At 35.0% G+C, this 25,268-nt stretch overlaps 1 protein-coding gene across 1 annotated transcript; it reads right to left on the bottom strand.

The window, feature by feature from the left end:
• Nucleotides 1–1,089: 1,089 nt before the first annotated feature.
• LOC132178197 (alanine--tRNA ligase) lies at nucleotides 1,090–21,745 on the bottom strand. Its single transcript, XM_059590646.1, has 23 exons — nucleotides 21,385–21,745; nucleotides 18,862–19,100; nucleotides 17,733–17,873; nucleotides 17,104–17,250; nucleotides 16,838–16,990; nucleotides 16,254–16,383; nucleotides 14,056–14,152; nucleotides 13,775–13,895; nucleotides 11,640–11,699; nucleotides 10,771–10,821; nucleotides 10,606–10,701; nucleotides 10,286–10,387; nucleotides 7,112–7,234; nucleotides 5,398–5,541; nucleotides 5,217–5,288; nucleotides 5,053–5,128; nucleotides 4,834–4,976; nucleotides 4,627–4,735; nucleotides 4,350–4,537; nucleotides 2,787–2,876; nucleotides 2,496–2,678; nucleotides 1,961–2,140; nucleotides 1,090–1,463 (listed from the first exon to the last, which is right to left on the bottom strand). Exons 1-23 carry the CDS (start codon nucleotides 21,707–21,709, stop codon nucleotides 1,392–1,394), a joined length of 3,042 nt encoding a protein of 1,013 aa, XP_059446629.1. The 5' UTR covers nucleotides 21,710–21,745; the 3' UTR covers nucleotides 1,090–1,391.
• Nucleotides 21,746–25,268: the final 3,523 nt, after the last annotated feature.

Below are 25,268 nucleotides of genomic sequence, written 5' to 3'. Positions count from 1 at the left end.
ACATAGAGCAAGTTTTAAAAGGCAATAAAAGTTGTGTTGGAAAAGTGAGTTACCATTTTTTTTGTTTTTTTTTTTTTAAAAAAAAAAAAAAAAACGGAAAGGGAAAACTTGTTGCCAAACATGCCCGAGCCCGATAGCGTCCTTAAAAGTTAAAAGTGATTTGAAATTTCAAAGGCCCCATTGAGTTGTTCTGTTCCAGTCCAGAGAACCTCCAGCTAACCTGCAGCAAGACTGAAGCCACGTGGGCTTGATAGTATAAACCAAAAACATGTACTGTTGATGTACTGCAACTCGTGCAATGATTAATGACGAAGAATTTTGATGTTGTTGTTTAAAAGGATGAATATATTTAACCTTATATTTGGATACACCATTTTCTATCAGTCATTTCAATGGAAACCCATTTTCTCCGGAGCAAGTAGAAAATGCAAGCTATCATATTGGTAGTCAAATCTACCGTTAACCCACTACAGTGAAACTTTATTTGACAAAATTGAATGATTAAGGTGCAAGGAAATTAAAACACAGTAGGATTGCAAATTACATTGAAAAGGTTGGAGGGAGAGATAAATAACTCACATCGTGAAGAATCAAATGCTGAGGTCAAATGGGTGAGCTTTGGAGAGCACATAAAGAAGATTCTCATGGGTAAAATTACCTGGCCAGCTCTGATTCATTGAAAATTATCCTATTTTAGAGAGAGAGAGAGAGAGAGTTATCTCAAAGGACACTCCTGATTTTCATCATATTTTGGTGGGACATAGAGCTGATTAGCCTGATTTTCATGACCCAACGACTATGAAACTCATCTCTCTCTCTCTCTCTCTCTCTCTACATACCATTAAAAAGCTTCTTTCTTATGTATCACGTCTATTGTAGAGTTACAATATTCTTATATATATTTCCAAATTTTCTTAAATTAGTAGAGAAATTTAACTAATTAATGATTTAATAATTAATACTTTTTTATCAATCATAAAGAAAAAAAGACAAAAAAGAAAAAAAGAGGGGTACAAATATTAATAATCATAATGATAAAGGTAATGCGACCCGAAAAAATCGTTAAAAAAAAACACAAACACACAGATGTGCACAAGAACATGATCCAGTAGGTTGTATTAGGTTGTATTTAGACAATCAATGTTTGTAGTCCTATCTATACTTGACAACTGTTAGGATTTTGTTTCGATTAGGTATGAGAACAGGTCCCCTAAGATTTATCACGGCCAGAATGTAAAAGTAAATTAGAAGGAATCACCCAAAGACGAACATGTGATAACATGAATTTCGACAACATTATAAGTGATGTTTTGTGCTAAGTAAGATATCGAACTTAATAGTTGCTCCATCAATCATGTCTCTTCTATAGGAAGCAGGCTCTGCATAAAATATCATCTCAACTTCATCGATGCGAATGTCGCTGCCAAATTGATTGCGTCATCTATATGTGATGCATCGGTTCCCTGAAATTGATCATTCATAACAGAAATTACCAAAAAATTACAATATGACAAAATGAAAGCAAATTGCAGCAAAGCCTCAAGAGTATCAGACGCAAAATATTTAGATGCCTTTTCCTCCCTGAGACAGATTTCAACCGACTTGTGGGCATTCTTCCTTTGGTTCTTGCTTTTTGTTATTCTTTTTTTTTTTTTTTTTTGAGCTAGGTAATTAAGAGAAGGCTTTGTGGGTAAGTAGAAAAAGAATTAACTTGAAGGCAATTTACAACCCCAGTCGCTGAAAATCTTATTGTTCAAATAAATAACTAATTCCCTCACCATGTAGACAAATTATGATGAGACTAATTTAATTAACTGCTCGGACCAAGCCTTCAAGAGCTTGCCAATCGTAAGCTTATCTTAGTGTTCCCAGGACTCATATGCAGGGTTCTATAACGATAAAAACCAATTTCTTTCATGGGAATTGTTGATTAGACTGACACCATGTAAAAATTACTAACCTGGCCTGATGCAAGACCGCCTTTTCCTTTACCACATCGTCCTTTGAGAGGTCCCAAAGCTGCTGTCAACCACTCTGACACCTCCAAATGCTTGCCCTTATCTCCCTTCTCCGGCACCCCAGCACACACCACAGCCTTATTAGTGGTCTCATCTGTACTGAAAACCATTGCAGATATTCCCTGTGCATCCATTACAACAATGTCAATATTTTGTTCAAGTTAACTATAGTGTGAAAGGGTGTCTGGGTAGTCAGGCTGTTCCTATAACATCCAGAACCCAAAATCTATCAAAAGCTTGAACTAGACCACCAAAAACTGGGATCCATTGCCATTACAGACTTCAACAATTTTTTTTTGGAAGATGTTAAATGCCCCCTAATTATATTTGATGGCTATACTATTCCGGAATTTCCCAATTTAAAGTAATGGACTTGTGCATTTCCATCTGAATAAAAAAAAAGTAATGTTATCCAAATTATACAGAACAGCCTGAACAAACCCAAAAATTATTGTCAACAAAGTGAATGGCAATGACCTTCTGTTCTAACACTTTTAGAACTGCTTCCCGAACTGCAGCTGCATCCAAACCAACGTCAACACGGGATACACAGAAGGCCTTCCCATTTGAAGCAGCAACTTCAGCTGTCTCAGTTGCAACCTTGACTGCTTTCTGTATATTTTCTTCGGCAATCTTTTTTTGTACCTTTCTCACTTGATTCTATAATAACAGAGCAATTCAAAACATATAGAAGAACCATATACATAAGATGAATGATGGAGCAGTGAACAATAATGAGCCAGTAACATGTTTAGCCCACTGTTATACCTGTAGTATAGCAATCTTAGCCCTGATATCTGCTTTCTTGGCAGCTGGAATAGGTGCAGAGTCCACACGACTTTTCAAAGAAGCAACTGTCTGCAATGAGGAAAACAAGATTCTCACTGACAGCAGATAGAAGAATATATGGGCGCACATGAATATATTATCACTCCATATAAACCCTGTGATGAAAAAGAGTGAAGTCCCAGAAAAAGCAACGTCCTAAACCAAATGTCGTGTCTCTATAGGGTGCCCAAGAAGCAAGATTCTGTGAAGGACTGTGGGAGACTGTCAACCAAAATATTTGCAACCAATATATGTTGGAATCTTTGATATTAAGAAACTTTATGATTTCCAAAAAGAAGGAAGTGGTCTCCCTTCAAGACCATATCCAAACAATAGGCAGGTTCTCCAAAATTCATGGGTTTTACTTCATTCATTCATATATACAAGAGATAATGTCAACTCAGAATCCATAACAATAGCACTTCCATTACTCAGAATCCAAAATTCGTGGGTTTTACTTCATTCATTCATAAATACTAGGGATAATGTCAACTCAGAATCAACTAATTCCCCAAATGTCTGGGGAAATTGGCAAATTCAATTATGTTAAGACCCTATAAACATTTCTCAAGCAAAAAGAGGGCAGATAATAAGGGGGGAAATTGGCGAATTCAATTTTGTGCATGCAAGCATTGGGGGGGGGGAGGGGAAACTGTTCTACTTGAGGTTGGTCTTGACCAAAACCTTTAAATACATTTCTCAATAATTTTCCCACTTTAATTGCTACACTGACAAATACTTGATCAGAAATCAGTACAGTTTTTAAACCATCAGTCTAATTGCCAAACAAACTTTGACTGCTAATGACAAAATGTAGCAAATTCATTAATTTTGTTGGAATATAAAGACTTAGTCAAGTGATGAAAGAGTCCACGTCATAACTTCCCTGAAGATTGGTGTACAAGACCAACAAAGCATGACTGTGAGAACTAAGGCACAAATTAGTGCAAGTATTTCACTCATGCATGAAATCACTGGCTACCAGATACCACATTAGAATGGTGACAAACGCGGAGACCTGCTTGGAAATATCATACACTAGTTTTTTCATATAAGGTTCATGTTAATTTTTTAGATTTTAGACGCTTGTAGGGTGTTTGTCTCTCCAGAATACAAGGACTTTGCCTTTTTCTTTCAATAATTTATCATTCATGTAAAACAAATCAGATATTCTTGAACCTTATAGGAAAAACTAGTGTATGATAAGCAAATAGTCTGGGCATGCATTATCAAATGGATCATGAGACATTCCAGAGATGTGTCCATAAAACAAATATATAGTAAGGAGGCCAAGAAAGTGAAACCAGAAGTCAGATGAGCAAATCAGTATAAAAATGAGAAAATGCTGCACACCCATGCACACATTCTCACATCAAAGTGGCACTCATATGATAAAGGAGGAACTATGACATTATGATTAAAAGTAATAAGGTGGCGCTGAGAAGAGGTGACTGCATGTCACAAAGGCTAAAAGTGAGGGAACTGAAGGGGGGAAAAAAACACCTTTTCCAGCAGGCTTGCTTCTATCTTTGATGCATCATTTACTTCCTGCTCAAGCGAGTATGCTAATTCCATTGCCTTAAAAGCACAGTCAGTTGTGACAGCAGTAATCCTTCGAATTCCCTTGGCAATTCCCTCCTCAGATAATAGGGCAAAACCTTTGGCTTCCCGTGTATTTGATATATGTGTCCCTAGATGTATCCATATATCAAATTCAATACAACATTCAGAGCAAGGGAAGGGTGCAAGAAAAGGCTCATAATTTACAAGACTTAACAACCTCCACATAGTTCTGCAGAAATGGATAACCATTCATTGTTCTCTGGATCAGCCAGAAGGTCCTCAACTTTCCTTCCGATTGCCACAATTCTAACTGGATCAGGATAAACCTACAGCAAAAACAGAAAATTAGTTGAAGAATACAGCATTCAGATGACATACACCAACCTAGTTGAGAAGACAAGGACAACAAACTGAAGCAGCTTACTTCACCAAAAACAGCTCGTAAACCATTGATACGCTTGGCTTCAGCAAGGCTTGCATCCTTAGCAAATACATCTAGTTCAGCTTTTATTTGCTCATTCACAATTGACTCAATCCTTCTCAAATGATCAGGATCTATGGGCTTGCCTATCCAAATTCAGCAGAATGTTAAAGCGATTCCATAAACTCAAATAACCAAATTGACCATTTGAATAGAACCTACCATGAGAAAAATCATATCTTAATTTTTCAGGAAGAACAATAGAACCCTTCTGGTCCACATGATTTCCAAGTACTTCCTGCATTCATAATACAAATAATTTTAAAACAAGCACAAAACATAATTTTGCAAATTCACTAACAAGCCATTGGCAATTTCACGCATACCCTAAGAGCAAAGTTCAACATATGAGTGCACGTATGATTAGGGGCAATGAGCCTACGCCTGTCGTAGTCAACCTGCAGAAGCCATTAGAAAACTGAAAAGAGTCGAGAAAAAAAAAGGGAAAGGGAAAGGAAAAGAAGAAACAACAATACTATATAATATAATGAACATTTTTTATTTTACCTTACAAATTACTTTGTCACCCACGAGGAATTTGCCATTCTCTCCAGAAAAAGCACCAATATGAAGAACGAAGCCTCCAAAAATTTGAACATTAGAAACTTGAAATGAGCCGAAGGGACCGTCAAGTGATCCAGTATCAAAAATCTAGAAACACAACAACTATATCAGATGCATAAGAACCAAGATTATTGAATAATTAATGGTTAGACTCAGAACCTAATTACATAAAACTCCCAACTTACACCATTTTTTCAATAAGTAATTGAAATATCATTAAAAGCATAAGGCACACTTAGGCACAAAAAGTATACAAGAAAAAACACCAAGCTAGAAGGAGAAATAATCACTAAAGGAGAAACAAAAGCAGTTGTCCGAAAATACAAAATTTTGAAGAAAAAAGACTTAATCTCCTCCGATGTCCTTTCTCAATCCTTAAAACTTCAGTCATTTCTTTCATCCATAGACACCACAAGAGACACGAAGGCACTATCTTCCACACATTAGCACTCAGAGTGCCGACAATCCACCAAGAAGCATACAAGTCAACTACTCATCTAGGCATAACCCAAGACGACTCAAATCGACTGAGAAAACATTCCACAAGGCACTAGCGACCTCACAATGGAGTAGAAGATGGTCCACGAACTCCCCATTCTTTTTACACATACAACACCTATCAACCACAATGATGCACTGTTTCCTAAGATTGTCCATGATAAGGATCTTTCCTAGGGCTGCTAACCAAGCAAAAAAGGCCACCTTCAAAGAAACCTTAGTCCACCAAAGACTATTCCAAGGGAAATCCTCTATTGGAGGGAATCTACCAAAGCTTGTCTTCACCTATCCATCTCACTCTGACTGAATACAACACCCTGAAGAACGAGGAAAAGAGATCCACCTCCCAACCATGAGTCCCTCTACCAAAGCTTACAATCCACTTATTAAATCCACCATAAAGCTCTAAGTGAGTTGCAACAACAACATCCTTTGCACAAACAATACCAAATAAAACTGGAAAAACATCTTTTAGAGTAATATCCCCACACCACAGATCATGCCATAATCTAACATTAAAGCCCTCTTGCACCTCAAATCTGGTATGACTTAAAAACTTTCCCCAACCCCTCCTACCCAAAGCCACCATCACAATGACAAATAGCAGAGGAGACAAAGGGGTCTTCTTGCCTCAAGCCTCAAGAGCTACTTGAAAACCGGTGGGAGTATCATTCAACTAACCGAGAAATGCACCGAAGAGGTACAATGAGCTATCCAAGAGCACCACTTCCCCCAAAATCACACCTCCTCAACACGCACAACAGAACATCCCAATTCAAGTGATCATAGGCTTTTCTTAAGTCCAGTTTGCAGAGTACACTCGGCTCCCAAGATTTTAATCTACTATCAAGGAATTCATTGGCTATAAGACCAAGATCTAGGATCTACCTACCTCGGACAAAAGCATTCTGCGACTTAGAAACAATCTTCTCCAACACCATATTCTACTTGCCATATATGTCTAGTATCTTGGATGCAAAAAATTTCCTAGATTAAACTTGAGCCTCTTTTGCATGGCATGCAGACCCAAAAAAACAAAAAAAAACCCACCATGTGTTCTCACAATTTAAGTTCCAACAAGTAAAAGAACTAAAAACAAATTCCATAAACCTTCTACTTTGACCCAAATAGGTTGCACATAACCTACAACATGCAATACCTGACCACCTTGCTCAGCATAGAAACTTGTAGATTCCAGAACTATACCAACTTCACTGCCAGGTCCAAAACTTTCCAAGAATTGGGAACCAGTGTAAATTGCTCTTATAACGCTTTCATGGTCCTGAAATAGTGCATTAAAAAAAAAAAAAAAAAGATTAATACAAAATACAGTAGTTTAATACAAAAAGAATGTCATGTAACTTAAGACTCGTGTATGTAGAAATTTCCTTCAGCTGATTTGGGCACCATTAATTTATTCTTATAGCACAAACTATCTATAGCAGTAATTTGTTCAATGATCTCAATCCCTTGAGTACTATCGACAGAACCGGGAAAAAAAAAAGTTTTATCATCAGCATAGCTAATTGGTGTAAAACAATCATGCACAAGGATGCACTTGTGCAATTTCATTAGAGTTCCAAGTAAAAAACACATAAACACCCCAGAAAAATGATACCTCACACCATCATCGTGACACAAGGATTGACAATCTGTATTGTGACTTCTGTACATATGCTTTTAGGTATGGAAAGGCAGAGACATTCTAGAAAAAGAATGATCTAGAAAGTCAACACGTTTGATAAAATAAAAGGTCCAGAAGAACCTTAGCAAACAAAAATTACAAGAAAGTAAATATTTATAATAATAGGCTCAAATAACTAGATTATCTTATACGCTGAAAAGAATATGAACAACTGCTGCTTTTTTTAATGGTGAAATAGTACCTCTATGTGATCTCTATGGCATTGAAAGAATTAGGAGATCTCGATGGAGAAACTGATATTGGTACCATAGTGATTTAATGACAAATGTTCATTTTAAATATGTTATTGTCAACAGAGCATTTTGAAAAAAAACAAAATACACCATATAAATGTTCAGAATCATATTTTATATAGAGCATAAAGATTACATGCTTGTAGCTTTTAACTTCCAAGGTGGAAAAACCAGGCATAGACCAATATATAGGATTATAATATAAATTTATACCACAGAGCTAATTCAATTCACCATTCAAGCAGATATAAAATGTTCAGAATCATATCTTATATAGAATGTAAAGATTACATTTTTTTTTTTTTGACAAGTAATGTTACATATCAAAAAACGCAGAGGGCCGCAACCCTAGTGCACATGAAGGTAGAAAAATGAGGCATAAACCAATATATAGGACAATAATATAAATTTATACCACAGAGATAATTCAATTCACCATTCAAGCAGATATATCGACATACATATGTAGAAGCCACTCAAAGAATATAATTGGTAATGTACTCACTCCAAATAAGCATAAACATAATCAATACCACATGGCTTGTAGCCTCAAGGAGAAAGAATGTACAACTAGGAATACATGGGTGCTCACACACACAAACATTGAGGGACATTGACAATGTAGTAACAGCTAACAAGATTAAGCCAAGGTGGTCTAATGGTCTGGAAGACGTGGGAATTTACCCCAAAACAAGCAAGAGGGGTCATGTAAATACTAAAATGGGCAGGCACGAATGGCTTCTATTTAAAGACTTACAAACAGAACAAAGATGTTCAATTCTCAATATCTTTTTTTGATAAGTAAGGAGTATGATTTATTAAAAGCGTAAGGCACCCCTAATTACACAGGAGGTATACAAAAGAGAACACCTAACTAGAAAAAGAAAAACGGACAAGGAATTGAATTTTTTTGAATTCTCAATATCTTGTCAAATATAAAACACTATAACGCAATGTTTTATTCGACTTCTTTGACAAGTGGTATGAAACATTACTGCTTTGTTTCCACAGCCCATATCTATCTCACCCTTGATTCCGATTTGATAGCTCCATAACATTTTTTTCCAAAGCCACAAATGCAAGGGTATCATAAGTTAAAGGTTGTAAAACATCCAAGGGAGAGAACTGTTTTATTGATTAAATGGCTTGTCATACACCCTTTCAGTGCATTCAAAAGGGGCAAATTGCTATTTAATAAACATATCAAGATCTTTCACATAGAAACTTCAATAAGGGTAAAATGATGTTTAACAGTAATGCATGGAGCCACAAATTGTTAATGGAGACAGACTGACGGAAACTATCATGAAGTAAAACTTCAGACAAAGTTCACTATAAAGTAAAATCTTTCCTTCCACAGTAACCAAAAAAAAAAATCACCAGCAAAGACACCCACGTTCATCTCATAAGTAATTTTTCCCACAGTATTTTCACAATTTGACCATTCTTTACAAGAGGCTTCTGAAATGCAGGAAATAAAAAGGTGCCAATGATCTCTGGCTCAAAAAGCATTTCTATAATCTTCTTTCTGACTTTAGCTAGATATTAGATGACCAGGACTGAGCGTTCTCAAATATCTATGCAATTAGTTGAAACTTCCATATTAGAGTTGTGGTGGAAAGCCAATCAATGTAATGGAAATATAACCAATTCAAATTTTAGTTAAATTTATTAACTCAACATCTTAAAAAAATATTAAACCATCCAATAATAAAACTGGGGATATTTCTTTGATCTATACAAAAATTGGAGTCAAATGGGTAACCTTTCCCATCATGAGCAAACATTTTGTTTGAAAACGAATGAACATATGAGAGTCAGGGGCTATTTCCTCCTGAATAAGGGACACTAAAGTAAAAACAGAATCCTAAGACAAATTCCAACTAAGGGATAAAAAAAAAAATCAAAACACACCCCTTTATTCTGAACCGAGTAGCAAAAGAAAGCACTTTAAAATTTTCTAATCTGGTCACCAACAATATTTATTTTCAAAACATTAATTCCTTTCATTGCATATATTCCCAAAACAGAAGGAACAGTTCGATAAACATTTTTTCCTGAAGAAAAAGCTTTCAAAATCTTCTTCTGTTATCAGCAAATAGGCCACAAATTTAGAAATTTTGACATAAAATGAATTTTAGATCAAGAATGTTTATTAAGATTTCTAATAACAGCAATAATTAACATTTTAGCCAAACAAAAAAATAAAACTTAATAAGTACAACACCCAAGAAATCCATCCTCTTTTAAGTATAGTTACCAGGAAATTCTCTATTCCCTTTCAAAGTTGAGATACGAGAATTGTTATCCAAAGTTTCAGACATAGACATTTACTTTCAAACTCCAGTCAGTAACAATCTAAATATCATAGTACAAGTGATAATCAAAAACAAACCTTGAACCAAATAAATTTGAAGGTATCATCTGTAGCAGCAACTCCCTTTTTGTGCAATGCTGCAGTAGCATCAGCATCCATGACAATAGCACCACCAGCTTGCTGCCAAAAAATAATATTAGAACAAAGTATGACATGAATACAAAGCCTACATCTTCTTTTTTTTCTTTTCTGCACAACATAGCTGCCAATATCCAGTTTCACAAACCATCAGTTTTTTTCTTCTCTGAAGAAGATTAAGCCTTGATATTCAGTATATAATTTTTTGATATGTAATATTCAGATGTATACGAAGAGCACGGAAAGTGAACTCTTAAAACCTTATTTTGAGCATTCCTTGATCTTTCTCTTGCCTCATCCATGGCATTATTGAAACCCTCGACGTCAACCAGTAGGCCCCTTTCTTCAGCCATTAACTGATAAGGAAAAGATTATTAGTAAACAGTGTAAGTAATTATTTGCAACAAAAAAGAAAGAACTCCTACCTGGGTCAAATCTAATGGGAATCCATACGTATCCCACAAAACAAATGCATCCTGCAGCAAGAAACTGGGTTAGAAAGAGCCATGAGTATGGTAAGAAGAACAAATCTTTTAAAGATGCAAACCATTAGATTTGGAAAATGTAGATGAGAATTTTCAGTTACCAGATATTTTTTCGGCATTTGTCAACTCGAGTTAATAAGGTCTATTACTCTATCAACATCCGGGGTCAAGTGACTAAAAGTACCATATTCCATAAATATTAATCAATATGAGTATCCAAATTGGGGGCCACATCTGGCAAGTTCTTCTTGGCTCATATATTCAACGAGGGATGTAATATTTGCTATCAACAAAAATATTGCGACCCAATGATTTTTTGATTAACATCTTTACAAGAAACAGATGTGGTTACCTTGACAGATGATAAGAACAAAAGACCATGTTGAAAAGTCAATGTTTACCAAGTACATGAGAACAATCCAATTCAGCAAATTCAACAAGTTATTGATGCTTAAACATTAAATGAGAACCTTATAATCTGATAAAGAGAACGGATCTAGGAAATTGAACAGAGGATTCCTCTGTACGATAGGAAAAAAACGGGAAGCTTTGGGGACAGCTTCAAGAAAAAGCACTTTCAGAAAAGAAAAGAAAAAAAGGTGATAATCCTAGATCAATAAAATCTACTTCTAAGGTTCTGCATATACCAAAGTTCTACAACAACCTAATTTAAGAGAAGAGCATAAAGTCAATTTTAGAAAGTGAGCATTCATATTATGAGAACAATTCTAGTATCAGTGATTGAAGTACAGAACAAAAAAACCCGAGATGTAGTCACGAGAGAGAGAGAGAGAGAGAATAATACTTGCCTGCCCACCTAATATCTTCCCTTGAACATCCTGAGCAGCCTTCTTAAATTTCTCAATTCCCTAAAGACAAATAAATGATGAGCAATGTTTGTTGTCAAAGACAGGGTACATAAAACAGAAACAATGTCAATCTCTCTACAAAGCAGGGAAACATAAAAGCTAAAAGGGCATCATGCAGGGTACAATAGACAAACAATGTCAATCTCTCCACAAACAAGTTTTGTATGTTTGTCACGCCCACCAAAAAAATAATTTTTGACAACTTGTTTGTTGAGAGATTGACATTGTTTCTGCCTAATGAAATAAAAAAATCCATCATTTGAAATTTGAACATTTACTTTTGACTTCATGTTGTCTTACATTTTTTGTTTGGGATGAATATGTTGTCTTACAAATTTATCAAAAGAGAAAAAAGCCAACATCTGAAAGTACACACCAGAATCAAATTCAACAGAAGTAATGTTCCCATGCAAGGCAGTAGCATAAAAAAAGAACCCATCACATAATATTTCATACTTGCACGTATACAGAAAATTATCATTTCATATGTTAACTATGCATTACCTAACAAATATCATTTGTGATATAATATCTTTTTTGATAAGTACATTTGTGATATAAGATCTGCAAGTCCCCACTGTCAGCTAAAGTTGCTTTATTAGAATGGTCTGCAATTTCAAAACACAATACTAACAATCTCCTTTAAGGAAGTGGGCCATTCATAAATGTGTCTTGCATACCCATGAGAGACAGTAGATAATTCTGTTATTGATTGTCCATTTTCACCCCAGAATTGGTTTTGTTTTCTTCTTGGGCCGTCATGCCTTCCACACTTCACCAGTTGCTAGATTGTTGACTTAAGAGGGGCTCCAAAAGAGGGTATAATGTGGAAAATGTTTGTCATTGCACTCCTTTGGTCCATTTGGAAGCAAAGGAAGAAAGGATTTTTCATGGTGTTCAGACAGTTTATAGATGCAAGAGGAAAAACCTATATTGTGAGTTGAAAATGATCAGAGTTTTGAAAACGAAAACTAAAATTTGTTCAATGTGGGGCCACATCTGAAAATTCGTTTGTATAACTATTATCCAAAAAGTGTTTTTTATGTTTGAAAAATGAATGGTGATTTTGAAAATTTTGCCAAAAACTAAGCTATATGTTTCATAGGATTCTGGTGTTTCAACACCCTAAGTTTTAAAAATTTTAAATCCTTGTGTTATGGTTATAATCGTTTTCAACAGATCTCGGTATTAATGCATATAGAATTAGAATATATACCAATTGTAATGACTAATTTAACAGATTCTGTTTCATAATAGTGCAAGTAACCTTATGGAACCTTGATTCTCCATGGTGAGCATATAGTTCTATATATGGATATCAACCTGAACTTACAATTGGAAATGGAGGGCCCGGATACTGACAGGCCCACAAGACAAATTCCTATGAATGACTACCAACCCAAGTCATTCAAGGAAGAGGGCCTAGATACTCACATGCCTACAAGACAAATACAGATTTCCGTGGTTTGATCAACAAACCAAAGCATTAGAAGGACTAATGGAGGACCAAACTACATACCGACATGTACATACCATGATAGGACCAAGCCTGGTGTGCTAGAGGCCCCTGGAGCCCTAGGAACCAGCCTATACATAGAGAGCGAGGCCCCTCCATCAACCAAGCAAGGACTCCAAGGAAACTCACTCTCAGGCACTCACATTAACACGCCCATATACCCAGTTTTACTCTCCCTCATCTATGGTTTTACTAACTTGGATGTCGGAGTGCCTCCAATCTCTAGACCGGCGACCTTCTAACGACCTCTTCCCTATTTTGCAGAGAGGATCACCCCCTTCCCCCCCCAGCGGTGAAAGGCGGGCTTTAGGCCACTGGTGATTCTTGCATCAACAAGAAATATTCCTAGAAATATATTTCTAAAAAAATCATGCACAATATGTACAGAAATTCGTCCTTAAATATCACTCACATAGCAACCAAAATAGATTATCAATAAATAAATAGAGTACATTCAAAATGTTATAACCATCATTTCCTTAGAAAGTGTATCTTAGAGATAAATGATCATTTGAATATTACTATAAGGAGGCCAACAATTCCTGTGCCACTCACTTACCTTGAGCAAAGTTTTGCCGAAACTTGCTTCCTCTTCTGCAATTATGTCTCTAATGCGCACTTCATTTTGCTTTAGCTCCGGAAAAACATCACCCATCAATTTGACCACAATGTCTACAAGCCTAAATGTAACAGAACCATTGAATTTCCCAATGGCAGTTTAATTAGTTTCAAAGGAAGAAAGGGCAGGAGGGATGGAGAGATGTACCATAGCTTGATAAACTCGAAATGTAACAAAACCAAAATAGAAAAATAATCACAAGTAAAACACATTTCCCCTACCCATTGAAAAAGCCTTCTTGAGCTTTTAAGACCTCACTTCCATAACGAACAGCCCTACGAAGAATACGCCTTAAAACATATTCACGACCTTCATTGCCTACACATCAAGTAAAATTGGCACAAGTTACACCTAAGAGTGAGAGATCGCGAACGATTGAATGATCTCTTAAAACTACATATCCACAAGTAGACCACCTTTCATTGAAGAGAAAATATAGCGGAAAATGTTTCATAAATAAAACTGAAAGAACAAGAAAACTATCAGTGTTATGAAAGAGAATTTAGATTCCCTATGATGGTTTCAAATATTCACAACCTACCGAGTAATTCCTAAATATGCACATTCGAAAGCAACTAAACCAACCTTCCACTGAAAGTGAATATAGTAGAGATAAATATTTCATAAATAAAACTTAAGGAACAAGAAACTATTGGAGTATTTCAAAAGTTAGATGCCCCGACAATGGTTTCAAGTACCCATGGTCATTTTTTTTTTTTTTTTGATAAGTAATGAAAAACTTTATTGAAAAAGCGTAAGGCGTACCTAAGCACACAGGCTGTATATACAGGGACTCCCACAGGCCTAAAACCCAAAAAACAGCAAGAAAACCCACAACCCAACCAACCCAACACCCCCAAGACATCAAGACCCCAAAACCCTCATACTAAAATGTGAGGGACTTGCCTTTCCCACGCCTAGATGATGCTCTCTTTGCATCATAGTTAGTGAAACTCTCCAAATTCATAAGATCCCTTCTACCCTTAACTTTCCGAGGGGTATCCTCCATTAAGTCTTTGTTCCCCTCATCCCCCAGCAAAGTCCAATACAAAAAGGCGGCAAGGGGGAAATTACCCAAAGGGTAGGGAAAATCTTCATCCTCCCCATCCTCCTCAACCCAAAAGTACCTATGGTCATTAAAAGTTGTAAGTACATCTTTTTCACCCTCAGTTACATTAGATTAAAGCAATCCTCGGTTAAAATTGGATTAAAGCAATAGACTTCAACATTTTAACAAAAAAAACATGAGTAAAACATGTAAACATCAAAAAGAAATTCCATTCTTAAGGTGCCATTTAGTCTTTATATGAAAATTACAAAAGACAATTACATAAACACAAGAAGCTTGTCTAAGTACAATGTTCTTTTACATGATTACGCATTCTAATATTCCACCATAAGGGGCTAAGTCACCTATAGGAATCTTTTACATGTTTACATCACCTAACCTCCATATACCCTGTAAAGACCCTCTACAATAAATGGCCAAAAAAACTGCAACAAAATAGGAGACTTCAAGATCAAAATTTCAGTAAGAGGGAGAGGATGCAAGCATAAAGGGAAGACTCTCCTTTTCTGAGAAAATGTCTCTCATTTGTACAGAATAATCCATTGGAATAAGAAAAAATAAAAGAAAAATATCAACTACCTCGGGTAGAACCACCTAGTTAATAGCCGTTCCTAAATATCAACTACCTTGGCCAAATAAAAGACAACATTCCAACATTCCAAAAGCCTACAAAGTCTTCCCTTTTTTTTTTCCTTTTGATGAATAATAATATTTTATAAGAAATGCAAAGCCTCGTACACAAAAAGTATACAAGAGATACAACTACCTTAATGGTGTCTGAAGTCTAAAAGTTAACAAGATCTACAAGATTTGAAGAGAAGAAATTAGGAACATAGAGTACAACTCAATCTAAGAGAGATCTCAAAAAAGGATGATTTTAAACCGGGCACATTAGACTCGCAGCCCTCAAATAGGTGCTGATTTCTTTTAGCACAAGAATAACTTTCCATATAGCCTCTTTCCAATGTCCTTGTCCTTGAGTCCTCTAACGACATAGCAGCTCTAAGATATTGCTATGCATGACCCACAAAATTCCAAATAAGTTTAGAACCAAGTGCTTAATTGGTATAGGGAAAGATAAGTGAAGCTATTGTGGAGTACATTTGGATAGGGACGCAAAACGTAGTTTGGTTTCCTAGATTTAGAGAAAATAAAAAGGAAGCTGTTATGAGTGCTCTTACAAGGCTTCCCATTTTTTCCTCAAAATGATAGGTAATGTACAACAATGTGGAATTAGAGGTCTCTATTCAAACCAGAAATCATTAGCTAGAAGAGCATAAATCATTAGCTGTAGAAAGGGAAAGGTAGAAAAGATGGGCAGACAACAAGTTTGTGTCTCTAGTACCCTACCTGGACAAGATCCATCAGCAATGGCAAACGAAAGAGTTCTAATGTGATCTGCAACAACCCTGTAGGCCATGTCAACTCTATCTAGATCATCTGGTCCAACTTTCCCAGAATATGATCGAGCCCCGGTTGCCTACAAATAAAAATAAATCATATACTTGTAGCATCATCAACCGCTCAGAAAAAAAAAATAATGCAAATTCAAATTTAGTCATGCCAAAATGGAAAACTCTTATAGGAAGCAAAAATCTTCAATAAAATCTCAGAAAGAGATATTTCAAAAATAAAACACTCAGTGGCAAGTTAAGTATGCCACTTTAATATTTTCAGGGCCATACCATCTATTCATTACGAAGCAAAAAAATGAAATTTTAGCAAAAGAGGCATAGAACCAGACACTGGAACTAATTCAATCCAAAACATCACAAGTCCATCTTAGACATGATATTAGTGCATGTTAATCTGGACACTGCATGTCTATTTCATATTTCCAACTAATGAAAGAGGTACTGTTCAAAAATTTAAGGGAGCTAATAAATACTATCAGAACAAAAGAATTTGTACAACCATCAGCCTCACCGTCTTACCTGTTGGATTGCATCAAAGATGGGCATGAACACATCAGTATCATAATTGCTCATCTTGTTCTGAAGTACCGAAGTCAATCTTTCAAAGCCCATGCCAGTATCAACATGCTTCGAAGGCAGAGGTTTTAAGGAACCATCACTTTCCCTATTGAACTGTCAGAAATAATCAAACAAATCAAATCAATTGTTAGGCACCAGAGTAGACCAGACACCTCATATCATAGATGCTAAATGGGGATCCACAAGACATGGTGACCAAGTTATACCTGAATAAAGACAAGGTTCCAAATCTCAATGCACGTAGGATCATCATTGTTGACTAATGATGCAGCATCTCTATTGCCAATTCTATCATAATGAATTTCTGTGCAAGGTCCACAAGGACCAGTATCACCCATCTCCCAGAAATTGTCCTATTCAAAGGAACAAAGATAATAAACCCAATTAATATAGCATAACAAAAATAATTAATGCACAAGAAGAAAAAATTTCAACTAGATGGAACCTTTTAGTGCAAAGCAAGAAAATAATTAATATTCATGGCATATAGTTTGCTGTTAAAAATAGATTAAAAATTTCAAATTTCAGCAGCAAGAGAAAATCTTGATTCCAAGAGTTAACATGCTTATCATTTGTTTGAAAGACAAGAACATGTATCATTACAAAGATACTAACGTGGCACTTACATCACTAAGTTCAGAAGTAACCTTTACATGTGTATTTGTATTAGTTTTCACCTTTCGGTTTTTACCATTTAATTTCAGCAGCAGAACAATATATTTTACAAATATCGCTGAAAGATATTAAATCCATATTACATTAGTAAAAGAATTTCCAGAAAAATGTAGACCTTTGTCATTATAAAATGTAAGAGAAGATTAGTAAGAAAGTATACTTTACAGCCAAAAGGCAGCACACGTCCTGGTGGTAAAAATTTGAGCCATAGATCTCTAGCTTCATCATCAGGAGCAAGACCCAATTTCTCATCACCACCAAAATACGTGGCATAGAACCGATCTTTAGGTAGTTTATAAACCTGTAAGGCAACAAAGGAACAAATAGGGAAAATAACACTCATCAAGATATAAAGATAGGATATCACACGAATGACTACTTAACTCTAAATCAGGGCATATACTACAATTTCATAAGCATTTTAACTCATAACAGCCTAATAGTAAGCAGTATTATACAAAGAATGCAGAAGCAACTTAATAAAGCCATCAACCAAATTTCTCCTTCACTAAATTATTACTCCAAAAGTTGACCTAGCACCTAATATGACATTACAATGAATATAATTAAAAACCATTCAACCTAACAATTTGAGCATTTAATATGACATTTTAAAAGAAATACTTGGAGAATATTAGTGGTGTTAGTAGTTTGCCCATGCTTAGTAATTGAAACACCTGATTTCAAATTCATAGAAGGCTTGAATGGAATGAATGACGCGAACAGTTGTTATTAAGAACAAATTAATGTCAGTGAAATGTGATGGCCGAATATCCAATGGAATATATATATAGGGGATAAATTATGAACCAACAATCTTCTTTATTTCAATTTCAATGAAATTCCACTATAACTGGCTTTAACAATATGATCTATACATTACAAGATCCTAGAGGTTCCAGTGTGTAAAAAGAGTAAATATTAAGTGAATTGATGCACGGCTATGACATGATATGGATTTTACAAGAAAGTTGCCAAAACATATGAATTGCCACTACTATTTAGCACACTAAACCATGCCCCAAGTCCTATTCACGACTTAAAAAAAAAAAAACAAAAACAAAACAAAAACAAAAACAGAAAATATAAACATATGTAAAAGATGCATAAAGCACCCCAAAAGGGTTCCAAGTTATTTAAGATCCAAGAGAACTAAACTTTTGTTCACAACTCAAACATGACGGCAAAAGAAAGCCACTTATTTAGAAGAACCAACAAAAAAAAAAGAGATCAAGAGTGCCACTAACAGAAAAATAAGCCAAAACTAAGAAAAGAGTGAACCAACTTGCCTCCGTAAGAAGTTCCCAACCCCATCCAATGGCTTCCTTTTTAAAATAATCTCCAAATGACCAATTGCCAAGCATCTCAAAGAAGGTGTGGTGGTATGTGTCTTTCCCTACATCATCAAGATCATTGTGCTTTCCACCAGCTCGAATGCACTTTTGGGTGTTGCACGCACGAGTCAGTTTGCTTAAGGAAGTGTTAGGGTCAGCTGTCCCCAAAAAGATAGGCTTGAACTGATTCATACCTGTGGTTTGTATCACAATTTTTAAAAATCTCAATACACAATAATATTATTATGCAACCAAAGTCTACAAAGAAACGGACATAAAATCCAATAGTGGAGAGTGAAAACATAGCCAAATTAGTCGTGTAAAAATAAGGAAAAAATCATATATAGCCCCTAGGTTTTCATTTGATTTGGATTTAGTCATTGGGTTTCCAATTTTAGTAATACAACCCTAAATTTTGACCAAGTTTAAAATAGGTCATTCTATTACTTTACCGTCAAAGTTAACGGTCTGTCCTCAATCATGTGTCTCATTAGATATGTTGGCATCCATGTCAGCACCACAAGCAATGATGTGTTAGCAAATGCAATTCATTCATAAAACAAAAAACAAAACAAAAGAGCCACAAAAACCAAATCGATGTGATGCGTAAAACTTAGAAAAACACAAAACCTGAGAACCTAAAGAGCGAACCCACAGTAACAAAAGACTTCCCTTTGGCTTGAAACTTGAGAAACACAAAGACTTCTTCTTTGTCTCTATGCATCATCTATTCTACTTCGTCTCTAATGTCGTGGCATCTCCCAAGTAATTTTTATTTTCACTTTTTTTTTTTGACATTTTTTATTTGTTTTCTTCTATTACTAGTGAAAGAAAAGAGACCGTGTTATTAGATTTTGAATCATTCGTTCAATTTGCTTGGAGTTGTTCAGTTTCTTCATAGAAATTTATGGGATTATGGTTTTTTCTTCTTTCAGTTTCTCAGGTTCTGAAATCCAGAAACAGAGCAGCCTTTTTCTTTTTAGTAAATATTTTAGTCCAATCATGGAAAAATTTGGATATTATTTTCAGTTTTGGTGAATGGGTTGGCTGAATCTGGAAAGAATCTGCTTGACTTTGTTCATGCATGAATATATTTTTAGACATTAGAACCACTATACCAAGTTAGGATTCCTAGGAGAAGAGAAGCCTGGAGTTGGAGGAGGCTGAATAGAAACTTATTCTTGCAGACCCCCCCTTCCCTTATGTTCTTGAAAGGCATTCTTCACGTAAAGTTGAAATAAGGGCCACATTTTGATTGCAGCCAAGGCAACAAATTTGTCTGGTCACTTCTCAAAATTTCACTCATTCATTTGTTTAATTGTAGAACCTTTTTTTAAAAAAAAAGTTTGCATGTAGGTGAAAATAAAATTTTTGAATTACAAATTAAGTGCTAGTATATTTCTCCAACTTTCATCTTTAGCTCAACTTCTAATTTTTGTCACACACGCAATAGTATTAATTGGTTAATCATATTGCTAGGTAAAAATGTATGATTGAACCTGTGTGAAACATGAACTATTTCAAACTAAAAATTGTCTTCATTTTGTTTTGAGATATGTGTTGGAGTTATCGTAACTAGCATGGATTCCCTTTCCCTTTCATTTATTTTCTACTTTGGAATTCGCAAACCTTTTGTTTAATTACAGATGAAAAAATGGATAGCATCAGAGATGAAGAAGAACGGAAGACACAAGAAACGAAGAAGAAGTCTTTTGTTTCTCAAGTTTCTAGCCAAAGAAGAAGTCTTTTGTTACTGTGGGCTGTGGATTTGCTCTTTAGGTTCTCAAGGTTTGTGTTTCTCTAAATTTCAAGCGTCACATTGATTTTTTTTGTGAGTTTTTTTTTTTTTCTATGAATGATTTGGCACTTGTTGTCGTGATGCTAACATGTTAAATGGTATACATGTGGTAAATGACCAACTATTAATTCTGACAGTAAAGTGACATAGGAACTTATTTTAAACTTGCACAAAACCTAAGGATTGTATTCTTGAAATTAGAAACCCAATATAACTAATCCAAATTAAAAGAAAACCAAAGGGCTAAATATGATTTTTCCCTACAAATAAATTTGGCTCTCTAGGTTTGTATTATTACATTTCATTTCTGTGTAGGATCATGAAAAACAAAACCTCCACTAAAGTGCAGATTAGAAACACATTCTCAAACGCATGGTACACGGCCCAGTAGAGATCGGTTTTTCCTTTAATCTTGAATAAGAAAGTGTTTTTCTCATAATTTCAGAAACCAAAACCAACAATTAGAATGTCGCACATAACGAATATATATATAAAAAATTGAACGAACAGGAAACACTGAAAAACAAAGCATATTGTTATCATTTCTTCATGACTTTCTTTGATTGCTATGAAACAGGTTATCTACTAGGAAAAAAAAATCTAGAAGCAATCCAATTTCCACATTTTTCTTCGTTTTCTCAGGAACCAAACAGAGGCAGATAAGGAAATGAGAACCGCACCAGCATTAGCAAAGAGTAGAGTCGGATCATTGACCGGCACAACCGGGCTTGACCTCCAGTTGACGTGGTTCTTCTCCTCGAAGAACTTGACGAACGTGTCCCGTACGCGGTTCGCCGGCCACTCCACAATTTCGGATTCGACACCCGGCATGTTGGGAGAAACCGACGTCGTAGCGAGGGAAGAGAACGAAGCTAAAGAGCCAACAGATGCACGGAGCCTGCTGAGAAGACAGCGTTTGGAAGAGTGGAAATGGAGTGGCGGCGAAGTGAGAAGGGGTATAGGGTTACAGAGAATCCTTGCGCTGAGAAAGAATCCCCCACTCATTCAACGCTATCGAATACTTTTATTATACGCCAATAGTTCCCAAAGCGCACGCTAGCAACGAAGACTGAATATAAGTAAACAACACACGCACCGACCGTTAGATCTGTTCCTTGGCTCGGCCATACCGTTGGATCTCCAAGTAAAAGTAACAAATTCAAAAAGAAAAAAATGCTGAACAAAACCAAAGGTTGAACTCGGGAATCTCAGAGAACAGAGTGAGTATAATTATAAGATTAAACAAAAGAATTTTTCAGGGAAAGTAGAGGGAAAGTGGGAGACAAACAAGGCAGGAAGAATCAAATTCTATTGAGAAAATGTAATGCTAATTACCGGCTAAAGTTGAAGATGACTAATTTGGAAAGTTGTCAGCTATGTTTTAAAATTTTAAGTAGAAAAATAAAAAAACAAAAAATTGCACTTGGATGTATTGGCTACTATCATTTTCCTTTTATTTTCTTTTTTAAATTAATTATTTTACTTTAACTATTTGGGCTCCTTTGGCAATACTTTCTTATTTTTTACTTTTAACAAAAACATAAAAAATAAATAAAAGCATTAACAAACAATTCAACACATAAAGTAGTTCGTTTGATAAAACCTTTTAACCTTTTAATATATATATATAGTTAAAAAAATATTATAATGTGACATAAATGAGAAAATGGCATTTGGGGCGGACCTTCGTTATTCTGTTAGGGTGGCCGGTCATCCCTCGGGATGGTCGGCCATCCATTGAATTTTTTTTTTTCCTTTTTTTCTTCTTTTTTTTTTTTTCTTTTTTTTTCTTTTTAAGTTTGGTATGAACTAGACAAATGAATGACTATTTCATAAAAATAGCCATTTTATTCAAATGGTCTATTGTGCACAGCAAATGTGTCCTTATTCTTGTGATTACTTTATTATTCATGATAATAGCTATTTAATCGTATCAAATGTACTATTTAATACGCATATCAAGTGTAACTTGGGATGGGGGCATTTTGGGGGAAAAAAAAAAGAAGCCAACAGTGATCACAGTTCCGTCAGTCAAAACGGCTTTGATTGACGGAATGGTCAAATTGCAAAATTTTAGAAGTTTGAGGGGTGCATTACAAAAATTGAAACATTGGAGATCGAATTGAAAATCGCCCAAAACTTTAAGGAGTAAAGTCTAACTTTTCCTAGCTATTTAATCCGCATATCTAATGTACTATAAAGATTCTTGAGATAAAATTAGTAACACAGAGCTATTTGATAACATATTACATCATGGGCATAACCATAATTTTTTGCATAGAGATCCAAACCTACTCAACTAAATAAAATATATAGATACATATAGTCCCTCTATTTGTGTGCATGCATACTTACCTTAAATAAAGGCAGACAAATATTAAATTTAATTTCATACTAAGTTATAATTGTATACAAAAATTGCATGTTTATAAAATCATCGTTCACAAGAACTTTCATTTCAAATACAAAAGTTTTATAGTTTGCTATAGACATGTACAAAAGCAAAATAAAAAAACTTGGCATCTCCTTTGAATTATGCTCAACAACAACAGTATTTAATGGAATAAAATTGATCCACTATCATTTTTATAGTTAAATCTTTAAAAAAAAAAAATTCTCAGTCTTTAGTAATTTATTTAAAAAGCTACATCTAAAGGTGTGAAAAGTCATCGTTGCCATGGCCATGGTATAGCAACTCCTATTTTTATTGGGCTTTTAAAATTTTGTTGAGGTTGCCAAAAACCCTCCAAAGCCCGAGGTAGGTCCGCCTAATCTTATCAAAAGTATTAACTTAGTAAAGAAGTTTCCTTCTAGAATTCCTAATTATGATAAGTTTACTTGCTAGATAACTCATTGAGATTGAGAGTAAATAAAGGACACAAATTTTCTCTAGATTGGTTTTGGAGGAAATTTTATTCAACCTACTCTAATAAGTGATAAGTGTCATTCAATATTTTTGGGTTTCTAAAAAATTAATGTTTGAATTCTTAAATTAGTATAATGACAATAAATTACTATTAAAATATTAAAAAAAATGTAAGATATAATATTTATCACTTATTATAGTAGGTTGAAGGAAATTTTCTCCCAACTCTGTCCATAAATAAATACTTCATGCACTTTCAAGTGTACGAGTTTTCTTTCAAACTGGGTTTGAGGAACTTCCTCCAACTTAATCTATAAAAATGATATGTGTCACTATTTTTTTTTTTTTTGACACAATCACTTTTTTTTAATAACATGTAAGATGCACATGAGTTTTAATATTATTTATTCCAACTTTGTCTCTGTTATTAAAAAAAATATGTGCATATCACATGTTCAAATGATACATGTCATTTTTATAGAATGAATTAAATAAAGTTCCTCCAACCTAGTTTGGAGGAAAACTTTGTACGTTCTCTAGTATGAGAGTAAAAATTACTATCAAACTGAGCGTGGATTTGGAATTAAAATTTTCATAATTATGAAGTTTTGATGCGAACCAACTAATAACAAAAAATAGGGAAGGATAAATCGGAGTAATGCTGCAAGTCCTTTTTGTGTCCCTCCAATAATGATGTGGCTATTAAAATCATCACTGGGCTTGTGATTAATCATTATTGGATTTTGATCAAATGGTAATTTTAATAGCCATATCATTCTTGAAGGGACTTAAAAGAAACACAAAAGGGACTTCTAGAATTACTCGAATAAATCAACTACTTTGAAAGATCCGTGATTTCTAATGGCTACTTTGAAGGAGCATTGATCTCCAAAACACAGTAAACTGTATTCTAAAATAATAATAAACTCATAATTTATTATTGATAATTCTCCTTTAAATAGAGAAACATTATACTATTGATTACATAATAGACCTAATTGGACGACTGTAATAGGAAATTAATTTAACTATTTATTGGACTATAAAATCTACGGAGATATACTCCTTATTAGACTCTAACACGATATAATTATGATCATATCATTCCCTTCTTCTAACAATTTCCTTGTCCTCAAGGAAAAATTCTAAACGAAAACCAATTAACAATAATAAATAATAAAACTAAAAATGCCCTTTGAAGTCCACATGGTGCTCATGGGTCACTTCTTTTCTTTTCTTTTTGTCTCTCTCTGCCAAAACACACATGAAACTCCTCTTTCGCGTTTTTTTTTCTTTTTCTTCTTATGAGCGAAATAAATACGTCGTAAGTCTTTTCTTTCGTACCCATAACAAAACTGACTTCTAGAGGCATGGAGGAGAGGCATGGGTTGATGACGGCACGGGATGAGCAGGGCAGAGGGACGGTGCGGTGATTGGCGACGCGTTGGCAATGGCTCCGCCTCATCTGGGGTCTCCTTGTGGCTTTCCTATCCTCCTTTTTTTTCTTTTTTCTTTCTAAGTCCAATGCTTGGGTTGTGACGGTTGGAAGGGAAATTTTGATGGGCTGGGATGGGGGTTTTGATGGTATTGTGGGTTAAAACCAGTAGTTATAGGTGGCTATGGATATTGGGCATAATTGTTTTGTAGGTTTTGGGTAGCGGCGGCACAATGGTGGTGATTTTCTATGTTGTGAACGTT

The sequence above is a fragment of the Corylus avellana genome, chromosome ca1 (genome assembly GCF_901000735.1).
Source record: "Corylus avellana chromosome ca1, CavTom2PMs-1.0".
NCBI classification, from domain to species: Eukaryota; Viridiplantae; Streptophyta; class Magnoliopsida; order Fagales; family Betulaceae; genus Corylus; species Corylus avellana.
Note: the sequence above shows the minus strand (reverse complement) of the source record. Positions and strands in the feature narration are given on the sequence as shown.